General features: G+C 37.5%; 1 protein-coding gene across 3 annotated transcripts in view; it reads right to left on the reverse strand.

The window, feature by feature from the left end:
- Window positions 1–12,204, reverse strand: part of CTNND2 (catenin delta 2) — an 818,722-nt gene that overhangs the window by 505,234 nt on the left and 301,284 nt on the right. For 2 of the 3 annotated variants that reach the window (XM_045566311.1, XM_045566312.1), the window contains one exon: window positions 6,188–6,300. In XM_045566311.1, the coding sequence (XP_045422267.1) occupies window positions 6,188–6,300 (113 nt within the window). Of the gene's footprint in view, window positions 1–6,187; window positions 6,301–12,204 lie in introns of those variants that run through there. The other variant, XM_045566310.1, reaches the window with a different exon arrangement.

Genomic DNA, 12,204 nt, shown 5'->3' on the forward strand with positions numbered 1-12,204 from the left:
CAAGACAGAAAAACTTCTTTTAAAAAACAAAATTGGCAACGTAGAAAAAAGAAATCTCCAAAATATGTCTAAGGTTCCTGTAATTTTTTGTTTCTGTTTTTATAGTGAAGGAGACAGTCTGAGACTTTGGAAATGATGAAATGATGAAATGATGACTGCATGTTAATTCCAAATAACAACTCAATATCTAATTGTCTTGTTTAAATAAATCAGTACAAATTTGTTGGAGGAGTAATAATTTAGCCTCATGAGAAATGATTATTTCCCAGCATGGAAACTAACAGCTACTCTCTAACGTTAAAATAAAAATTATATTTAATAAAAAATAAAATTATAAAAAAACAATAAAAATGATTAAAAGGTATCGAACTTTTTTTCTAGCTGGCAAGCATGTATTTACTGTGGTAAGGATCTAAAATCCTATGGTTATGGGTGATTTGTACTTTTAACTAAATAACCGTTTGGCAATGTATGTATGTATAGAAATATGTACATAAAAAACTTTATTTGAAAAAAATTAAAAAGCAGTCGCTTTAATATTTAAGATATCTGGTTTTCAAAAGTTAATATGTTTGAAAATTTATTACTTCTTTATTTAAAAAAATAAATGTAACTCATCAATTTGTTTAAATATCATATCCTGCAGGGTAAAATGTACAAAATGTCTTATTTTTGGAAACAATTATATTCATGTATGATCTATTTCCTTAAGAAAATTCACTGATCATGCTTTTAAATAAATTTCATTCTCACAAAAAGTATGTGACTACTTGACTTATATTTGTTCACTAAATACTAGTAACTACCTTAACCAGAAATCAGCATTTTCTCTAAAATGAGCTTGATTTTTTTGTAGATGTGGAAAAGATTTTTAGAGTCTATTTATAGAATTGTTGGCATTTGGGCTCACAAAAGTTAGTTAATAGGGAGAATGACCTTTGATAACATTTAAAACATTTATTCCTTTTGTAGCCCCCTCTCCAAAATATGGCAGACTTTGGCGGAAACTTAGGCTTGCAAAGAATTCACTAGTTCATATGTGGGAAAGAAAGAACTCCTCCTTGTGTGAAACAAGCAAGTTTTTATATTTTTACATTTTGTCCTTTTAGATATCAGTGACTCCAGTCAGAGTCTTGGGGTCTATACTATAAAAATGATGAGGCTAAAGATGATTGCTTTATTGGTTGTCATTATTCTACAGTAAACCATCACTCCACTGCACATTCAAATACTTTCACTCCTCAGAATCAAAGCTACAAACTCATTTCAGTCCAAATGCATGCATATATGCATGAAAAATAAAACAGGCTATACATATTAAACTTTTGAATAGAATACATATTGCCACACAATAAAATTTTTCTCTCAAACACTTTCAGAATTCAGCTTATCGTATATATGTAATATAACCAATTAAAAAGCATTGTATTAGTTCTTTATTACTGCATAACCAATTACCACAAACAATACCCATTGTTTTGGCTAATGGTTTTATAAGTTTTGTAAATTTCAAGAGTGACTGGGTTCTCTGTTGAGGATTTTACAAGGCTATCACCAAAATTTCTGCAGGGCTACTTTCCTTTCTGCAGCTTCTGGGGAATAATTCCTTCCCAAGTTCATTCAGATTGTTGGCTGAATTCAGTTCCTTTGGGCTACAGGACTGAGGTACTGGCTGTGGGTGCCGGATCCTTCTCAGCTGGAAGGTGCCATCTTCATTGCTAGCCACACAGTCCTTCCACCTTCAAAGCCAGTAATAGACATTTTATCTTGTGTCAAATCTCTCTAGCTTAAAGTTGAATTTCTGACTTTCTTTGTCTCTGATCTCTAAACCTAGATTTACAGGGCTTGTGTGATTTAGTTCAGGCCCACCCAGGTAATCTCTCTTTCTTAAAGACAACGGGGCCATATAACATGACCGAGTTACAGGAGGGAGACCCACTCCCATTCAAATCCCCCGCATTATAGACTGTGAGACACCAATGATAATGGGAACCATGGAGAGCATCTTAGAATTCCGCCTACCTCAAGCATCCTTTGGTCAAGTTAATTAATATTTCAAGCTTGTTTCCTCATCCGCATATGTGAAAAATAATACTTACCTTGCAGGCAGTTGGGAGGACTACATGGGTAACATGTAATTGGGAGCTGCCGGGGCTTAACCTAGCGTGATCCCAATCCATGCTCCCCCATGCCCCTTTCTGGCTACTAAATGCGTAATTTGGTTTTGGCATCAATGTGTGCAATCACTGAGGAGGAGTCTGCAATTTGCGAGATTCCCCCAAGACCCTGGCTGGCCATGTGGAGACCTCTGGGAAATATTTTTCATATACATTGTACATTATTAGTAATTCATAATATAATTAATATACTATATAGCTATATATACATATGTGTGTATATTTATGGAGAGAGGAGAGAGAGAGAGATAGGATGTAAATCCTTTCCCTCCCTTCCAGCTCTGCATGCTCATGGTTGAGTCTGTGGTGCCTAGAGATGAGGCCACAATCTTACGACCATCAGGAGAATGCCAGGGGACTCACAGAGAGGTTGACCTAGGGTCATGGTGCCATTGAGACAGCCAAAGCCCCTGTGTGCCCTCAGACTTCATGTTCACTGAGATCATAACTGCCTCCAGTGTTCAAGTCATTTTAGTCCAATATCCTAGTAGCCTGCTTCTCTACTCATGCAACATGCAATGCATTTAGCACAGTGCCTTGAACTGTGATTCCCCTGGCAGTAAAACTGTTGTTCTTCTCTCTTTTATAACTCTGGTCTTACCCAGAGGATTCACATGTCAGAGCACCACAAATACTGATGTTCCTGCCTCCAGTCTTGGGTGGTTCTTGGAAATCATGGAGGAGGTATGGGACTGAAATCTCTATTTGTAGGAGAAAGAAGGATTCAACCAGTTAGAAGGGTTTGGTCTGACAACAGGTTCTGGGAAAGCCAAGACAGGAAGGAGAAAAGGTACAATTCCTTTCCAGGTGATTGAGAATACTAGATGATGATTAATTGGTCTGAATTCTGGAAACTATGATAGGCATTTGGATATTTACAAAATCCTATGATGAGTTTAAGACATCACAATGTTTCTAACTGCAGCGACTTATAACCTAGACAGTTGGATGCAGGAGCCGATCTGCTACAAAAATAAGTGTCTCCAGATTCCCTGCCCCCCATCTCAGTGTTCTCGTGTAGTAGCCCATGGACTGCTGTAAAGCTGATTGTTATAAATGCATACTAATAACTTTTTTTTTCAGTGAGTTAAAATGTTGATGTGACTACCAGGAAAGAGATCTTAGGAATCAGATGAGGCAACTTCCTACCATCAATAAAGGCAGAGGTGAAACCAAATTACATTTATGAGCCATTTATACCTGTTATTAATATATACAAATATGTCTGAAAACATTACTTGATTTTGTTTTGTTTCCTCTAAGAAACTCTTCCACCTACGTCCCAGTATTATTAAGAGTATGAATCAGAATCTAAATGATTCTGACTTTTTAAACTGTCCTCTTTTTTAAAAAACTTGATATTCTATTTTTGTTTAAATATTTCTTTTGATATGCTAACTAGGTTAGTCTATTACCTTTAATGAAGATTTGAATTTCCAAAAATGCATTTCTGAAGCTGAGCAAACAAGTAGGTTATGACAAAAAAGAACCATGAAAGATATGCATTGGTTGTTCTCTGGTGAAATATTAGTAAATTGCTTGCATTATACTAATGCAGAGCCATACATTAGAGATTTCCAAAATACAAAATAATTAAGCTTGATATTATGTATGGCAAGGACAAATAATTAGGCGGTGCCATCTTCATTCAACACTGTTATTTGACACTGATTTATTGATTATATATTATGAGCTGTGAGCTAGAGATACGAGACACAGCATTAAAGGACCAAAAGTTGTCATGGGATCATTTTTCTGTCTACTTTGGTTGTTCACTGAAGTATCTTATTCTGAACACTTTGGGCCTAAGAAAAGAAATCAATTCAAGATAAATCAAATCAAATTAGAGAAGAGGACAGATTTTAAGGAGTTAATGGGTAATCTCATAGACGCAACGGATGAAATGCAGCCAGTCCTAATGACAACTGAACTAGTCTCATTGACTTTCAGGGACCATGTGGTCTCTCTGTTGGGCTGCTCTCTGTCCCCACAGAGTCTTCCGCTAGCATACGGCCATTAAGGCCACCATCACCTAGCAACCACCATCGGTGGCACAGATTTGGGGTCATTGATTTCACTTCTCAAGAGTAAAAGCCTAATTTCTCACAAGCCAGGCAGATCCATTTGTGGTCCAGTCAGAAACTGGAAATCGAGGCACAGGCTACAACATGGTTCCCCAGACCTACTTCTACCAGGGGCTGGGGTGGGGGAAAATGTTAAAGGTGGACGATATGCAAAAATGTCACATAGAAAGATTAGGAATATGGATTGAAAAGGTAAACAGATCAATAGTGAAACAACAGGCTTCAAAGCAAACCAGATGTCAATCAGTGGTATGTACATATGAACCTGTAGAGTGTGAAGGACTTAGCTTCTCCTCAGGTGTTCAGCTTTAACAGAAAGCTCTTCAGACACACAACCACATGTAGTAAATCAAACACACACTTACAAATACTATCTTCTCCCTCCCTTAGTCTCACCACCTTACAACCAGTCAACCTTATGAAAGCAATTTCAAGTGAACACAATTCACTTTTGCTTTTCTGTATCTGTCCTGCTTTAATCTGGATGTTTAGACAAGTCTGTAATGAGTTTAAGACATCATGATACATTTGCAGCAACATATACCCCAGGCAGTTTGATGCAGAAGGAGATGCTTCCACATATCCCAGAAAAGGTTTTATAATGGAAAATGATATTCCACCCTTGTTTTCAACCCAGTATGACAACACAGGGTGCTGTGATTTCCATTTAAAGGAAAAAATGATTACCATTGGCCAACAAAGAAAAGAACAATATTAAAAGATTAATGGCATGTGAATTCAATAGGAAACACTCCAACTACAAATTTAGTCTTACAATGAGAAAATATTTTAGAGCAATGGATACAAAGATATTTTCATTCTTTCCTGGCAACAGGCAGCTAAGAGTCCACCAAACTCACACTATTGCATCTGCAGAGTGGCTGTCTACCCAGGACCAAGAATTCCTGCCCGCTTCCATCTATGAGAGGCCATGTGACTGGTTCTCAGCAATGGACTGTGAGTGCAGTGACCCAAAAAGCAATGCAATTGAGGAGGGGGCCATAGAGGATGGCAGGGCCCTCAAGACAGAAGGAGTCTGCGTCCTTAGACGCTGCATGGCAGGGAAGAAGTACCCTGTAAGGCACTCCCTGTCTCAACCTGTTCCATAAGAGAGAAACAAACTGCTATTGTGTTAAGTCACTTGACTGTTGTAGTTTAGTTGCCACAGTAGATATTGTTTCCTCTGGGAAAAGGCAGAGTGCCCAAAACACATCATCAAACCAGATGGTAGGGAAGCGCAATGGGTTCTTGAGAAATGGAAGTTAAGCCTTATAAAGCTTCACTATGTCTCTCATGCACACATCTACATACACACATCCTCATGTTCTCAAATATGAAAGTTTGGTTCTAAGAAGGATAATTGATTTTGTGGTCAAGTGACTGAAAGTTTTTTTTTTTTAATATTTCATAATCTCAAACAAACCACTAATTGAATAATCACTTCTATTTCTGGATGGGTATATAGTTTTGAACACGGGGAATTGCATGTGTGGTTGATATTCATGGGGCAATTTGGTATCTTAGCATCGTATATTAGCAAACAAGATAGGTTCTGCCAAAATGTTCTTTCATTTCAGGAACCTGTAACTCTGGATCATTTAGAAAAGAAAGAACTAAACTGAGGGATTGTGATTTGGCATCTCCTGATTTCCAGCAAGCTGACTGAATGCAAAGCTTGCCTTTGTGTAAAATTATGCATAATTTGCATTCAGGGCAGGCATTAATTTTGTTAAAAGAGTTTCCAGTACCAATTGGGCCATTTTGGACACCTTTTGAACATCTTAAATCAGGTCAGTTACAATTTCTCTCCAACATCTGACTGAGTGTTCCAGTTCCACTGCCGGGTTTGAAAGGAGAAGATAAACAGCACGATTTACTCTCAGCTACAACGCAAAGCACAGACAGGGAACAGAGCAGCGCCAGTACCTGATGCTGCCCATGCTGCCGGTTTCGGATCCAAGCTTGCATCGCTCCAGCTGGCTGGCTACGATCTGCCGCTCAGCCTCCAGCTCGCGGGTCAGCCTTTCAAACTGTAATTCCTGAAAGAAACCCACCAACAAGATAAATTCTATCATCTACAAGGAAGGTTGAATTCAGACCAGAATGACAGGATGGCAGAGGGGAAAAAAATAATATGACTTTCCAAGGTGCCAAATTTGAAAAATGGAAGATGCGTAATTAAAAAAAAAAAAAAAAAAGATTTGAAGCTCAGACAGACTTGTGACCCCACTGGCTGTGGGACCTTAAACAAGTTATTTAATCTAAGTATCTGTTTTATCATCTGTAAAATGAGTTTAAGTTACTTTTTTCATAAGATGTACATGAGGATTAAATGAGATACCGTCATGAAAAATTAACCTGAGCTAATAGTGTGTTTACTCTCTCCTGGACTTCCGGCTGCTTCTCTGCTGTATACTAATTTGCTCTTCAAATTACTCACATATTATAGATCCAAAAAATAATGCTTTAAAATCTACACTTTTCATGCCTTAAATTCCTGCAGAATGACAATGACAATTCTATACAGCATAATTACAAGTGCATAACCTTTGAGATTTTTGACATATCACCTTACAAAACAGCCATTTGAGCCAATGAAACATGCTTCTACAAAACTGCCTTAAATCCACTGTTGAAGGATTAACTTTAATGAAAAGTTATTTAATCAGAACTCCAAGGATCTCAGCTGTTCCAACTATAGGACTTCTGTACCATATTTTAGTCCTTATGGTTTATTTTCCCATAAACTTAATTTTTAAAATAAACATAATTATAGCAAATCACATATTCTAACTGGAAATTTCAGGAAAAGATTTTACAATGTCATATTTAACTTCTTTTAAAAAATAAGTTATCCGCACAGTTATGTTTTAGGGATGAAAAAACAAGAATGCTTTCTCATATTGAATAGGGTGGGGGTCAGTTTTAGAGAACAAAAACTCTCAAAGTTGCAGGCATATATTTTTCTAGAAAAGATTTTATTTACTTGTTACCCTGGGACACTCGGGTGAGATCTCTGAAAAGTAGGATCTGGTGTGTCCTCTACATATGTTAAAAATATCCTTCCTCTTTTCCATAACAGCAGATTTTTTTTTTATGTTGACATTATTTTGGGATTCTAAGTAAAAGACACTTTATAAATGAGAGCTCCACTTTCCCTTCAAGATGTTAAAACTGAGAAAGAATGTTGTTGTTTAAGCTCAAACTTTTAATCTTCTAAAGGTCATCAAGTATTACTGGTAAGAAATTAATAACAAGACCTCTGCCCAATGCATCGCATGCATATAACCTCCCCCTTCTCTCTTAAAGTTCTACTGCTTTTTTTTTTTTTTTGGCAGTTCATTTCCATAAACATATCCAAGTTCTAGAAGATTTTTCATTTCCAGGCTTTATACCATGTTGTATCTTAAATCTGTCTGTGTAACAGGAAACTAACTCAGACCTTTGAGTTAATAACACTTCAAAAAAAAAATAATCTTAACACTTAAAGACCATACAGAACTCCTCACCAGTAGATGGAAATTCATTATCTGGATTATCTAAAGTGCTTTAGTGTGCGGCATGTTTTCCTGCGTTATAGCAGTTCAACATGGCGAGACAGTTCAGAGATCTGATTCAGAATTCATAAGCCTTAGGTCTCTGCTAGGACAGATGCTGCTCTAGGGTGTGCCTGCTACAGGGTGTGACCTCCTGGTGGCTTTCCGCGTGTCAGTCTTACTTGGAAGGAGGTGATAGGAGATGACTTTTTCATTTGCAAGCCGCCTTCCCAAGTACCAGAATTTCCAGTGTTCTTCAACCCTCTGTGCAGATCCGTATTTCCACCTGGCTTCAATTCCCTTGTCTGAGGACCTTAGTTGTTCTTGTACTGTGGTTCTCTGGGTGAAGAAGTCTCCCAGCCTGACAGAACTTAAAAAGGGATTTATCTTGTCCTCATTTGTGAAAGACAATTTTGCTCCATTGTTGTTTCACTTGCCCTTATTCTGACAAAAAAAAAAAAATCTATGAAATCCTTAACTTTGTTTCTCTGTATAAACAAATGGTGGGATTTTCTCTGCTTTTAAAGATTTTTCTCTTTATCACTGGCACTGGGCAATTTGATGATGATGTTTCCTGGTATAGTTTTCTTCATGTTTCTTATGTTTGGGGTTCATTGGGCTTCCTGGATCTCTGAATTTATAGATTCCATCAAATATTAATTTTTTCAGCCATTGTTTCTTCAAAAAATGTTTTTTCTTCTCTACTACCTCCTGTCCTTCAGTTACATCAATTGTGAATTAGGCCACTTGGAACTGTCCCAGGCTCACGGGGTCTCTTTTCATTTGAGTTGTTTTTTCTCTTTGCGTTTCATTTTGAGTAGTTTCTACAGGGGTATTCAAATTAACCAATCTTTTCTTCTACAATGTACGATCTGCCATTAATTTCATTCAGTGTACGTTTATCTCAGACATTGATGATCAAACATCTCTAGAAGTTTCATTTTGGGATTTTTGTGTTTCATGACTTTACTTCACTTTTTGAATATGTGGAATATGCTTATATGAACTGTTTGAGCATCCTTATTTGTTAATTCTAACACCTGTACCAGTTTCAGCTGGCTGATTTTTCTCCTCAGTTTATGCATCATATTTTCTGCTACTCTGGACAAGCGGTAATCTTTAAACAGAACATTTGGAATTTTACCCTGTTGGTAGGTTCTGGATATGTTTGTATTCCCACAAATATCTTCAGCTCTGTCCTGGGGCACAAGAAGTTATTTGGAAACAATTTGATACTTTTGAGTCTTGCCTTCCAGATTTGTTAGGAGGAACAGAACCGTGCATAGTCTAGGGCTACTTACCCTGCACTAGCCAGGTTAGACCTTTCTGAGAGACCAACTCAATCCCCCATGGATTATGGGGTCTCCCAGCTTGGCTGGCAGGTGCTGGATATTCCCAGCCCTGTGTACCAGGGATATTTCCCTGGCCTCTGGGAGCTTCCTTGCAAAGAGGGGCTGCTCAGTTCTCTACTGACTATGAGAAGGGGGCCCTCTGCAGATTGCCCTTCTGGTATCTGGACTTGTGAACTCCACCTGCCTTTACCTCCCTGGACTCCCAGTGCTGTCTCCCCTATTCAGGCTCTGTTTGTGTTCCCCTTTCTGCACTGTAGGGGAAAACTCTCTCAGGCAGTAATTTCCTACCTCACCCCAAGTCAAGGGTATAAGTCTTATAGGGAGGGTGTCTTGGCCTCCGCACACCATTGGAGCTAGGAACTCTCAGGACTCTCCCTTGCCCTGGAATGATAACTATGCTTATGATAGGGAACAAGAAGAGCTGGAACTGAGGCTCTCAAATCTGGGACAACTGACTGGTTTTTCAACTGAGGACTGATTTTTCTCTTTGGTGTGGGCCATTCCTGTGGCCTAAAGGCACCTAGAGCAGCCAGAGTATCTTCACAAGAGTGGACGAGTTTCTCTTGCACCCAAGGGATCACATGTGGTTCTAACACAGTTTGGTGTTCGAGGGAGAACAGACCTCTCAGAACTGAATAAGCCCCTGGGTTTCTCAGAGAATTTGAGATGGAACAGCATTCAAGAGAGGGATGTTGCTAACAATGCCAGGTGAATATGTAAGAAATTAACTGGAAAAATAAAAGCATAGGGATGTATTTAGTGACATTTGTAATACTGGTTATAAGTGAAGGTGAGGTATTAAATTAATTCAGTGAAGGTGAGACTATAAAGAAAGAAGAGGGAAGAAAGATCTTTAAAGGTTATCTAGATTTGGAGGGTATAAGAAACAATAGAAGTCAGGTAAATAAATAAAAGAATAGCCTTGGGGCAAAAGAACACTAGTATGGCCTTTTCCTGGGTAGTTCCAATGGCAAAGGGGTGACGTAAATCAGGCTATAAAAAGTGTAATACAGGAACTGTCCAGAGACATTAGGACTTCATGGGAATTTACAGTAGCTGGTGTTTCAGAGAGCACATCCTATGGTAAAAGAAATTTTAAGAAAAACCAGAGTAGTGTTGGAGAGCCTAAATCTCCCTACTGTGTGGAAATTACTTTGTTTTAGAGATCATAAAAATTCATAAAATTATCTGATCGATTATGCCAAAGTTCCTTAAAATCTACAACGAGCCAGATTTAATCTGTGTCACTCGCAGAATAGCATATTGTTGAGTCATATTATGCATTAGGATTATTATAAGAAAAATTATCATATAGTTTTATAACTTTTTCCTAAAGAGCCTAAATTAATGATTTATTTGCTTTAATTAAATATAGTTTATTACTATATGTTTTTAAGTGGATAAAAGCATGTAAAGTCTCTTGAGGGGGCTTAGCTAACTCAGTATGAAAACTGAAATCAGAAAACTCATACTCATAGTTTCATTAATTCCTTCAATAAATATTTTATTTAACATTGTGATGTAGCATTAGAATGGTATGAGCTAAATTTGAGGAAGTGTAAACATTTATTATTGTTAAATCTTAACAATGGTGAGTTTTCTTCACTGCTATGGTCTGAATGTTTGTGTCCCCACCAAAATTCATGTGTTGAAATCTCACCCCCCAAGATGATTGTATTAGGAGATGGAGGCTTATGGGTGACATGATGATTATATTATAAAAAGGAACTAGGGAGCTCATTGTCCCCTTCTACCATGTGAGGACACAGAGAGAAAGAGCTGTCTGTGAAGCAAGACAGCACTTAGTTGGGTTCTCAGCAGACACCAAACCTGTCTGCACCATGATCCTGGACTTCTCAGGCTCCAGAACTGTAAGAAATAAATTTCTATTTATAAGCTATGCAGTTAATGCAATTTTGTTATAGCAGCCTGAACAGACTATGACAAAATGCACACACTATTTATTGCATGCTTTCATTTCCATTAATACATGACATTTTATTTTTCCTAAGTTAACAACTTGGATCTTTTTGTTTCTTTGCTTAGTTTTCTATATATAATACTTAACGCTAATCGAACCCCAAACTCCCCCCATTTGTATAAATCTTTTCTCAACACAAACACACCAAATAATATGTCAGTAGCAGCTATTGGAGAAATCTCTTCTGCACCTCTCACCTGCCCCAACCTGGCCTGGCTGCCTTCTTTGCACAGCTGTCTTCTGGGATCTCTGTTCATCTCCATGGTGGGATTTCCTTTGTTTCTCTCGTCCGTGCTTTCCTGTCTCCCCCACCAGTTGTCTACTTTCCTAGGGGAAAATGTCTTTCCAGATACAAAGAATGAATGGGAGGCTTTTTTTTTTTTTTTTTTTTTTTTTTGAGAGTTGCACACCTCATGTTTTTATTCTACTCTCACACTTAGTTAATGGGCGGGGTAAAGAAATAGAGAATTCTAGGCTGGAAATCATTTCCCCTTAGAGTTTTGAGACAATGTTTCATTATCTTCTACCTCCAATGTTGCTATTTAGAAGTGTGAAAACTTTTAGAGGCTTGATTTTTTTTTTTTTTTAATGAAATCTGCTTTTACTTTCTCCACCAAACTTGTTTCATCCTCTCTGGGTCCCTAGTGTTCTAAGCTTTTATGATGATATGTCTTGATATAACTCTATTTTTAAGACATTTTGCTGGACACTTAGTGGGACCTTTCAACCTAGAAATACATTGTTTAGTTTTAGGAAATTCTATTGAAATTTTTTTATGCTTTTCTCCCCCTTTTTAAAACATTTTTATTGTTACTGTTGTTTTCTTCTTTAACTCTCATTATTCAGATGCTAAAATCTACATGGGTCCTCAAACTTTCTTCTTTTAATCTTCTCTTGTACTTTTCCATCGCTTTTTACCTTCTGGAAAGTTTCCTCACTTTAATCATATAAGTCTGTAATGAGTGAATCATTGCTGTTATTGTGCTTTGATTTCTAAGAGTTAGCTTTTATTCTCTGAGCATTCTCTTTAATCAGCATCTGGTATTTATTTAATGGATGTAGAATCATCTCTTT

This window comes from Lemur catta, chromosome 12 (genome assembly GCF_020740605.2).
Source record: "Lemur catta isolate mLemCat1 chromosome 12, mLemCat1.pri, whole genome shotgun sequence".
Classification (NCBI taxonomy): domain Eukaryota; kingdom Metazoa; phylum Chordata; class Mammalia; order Primates; family Lemuridae; genus Lemur; species Lemur catta.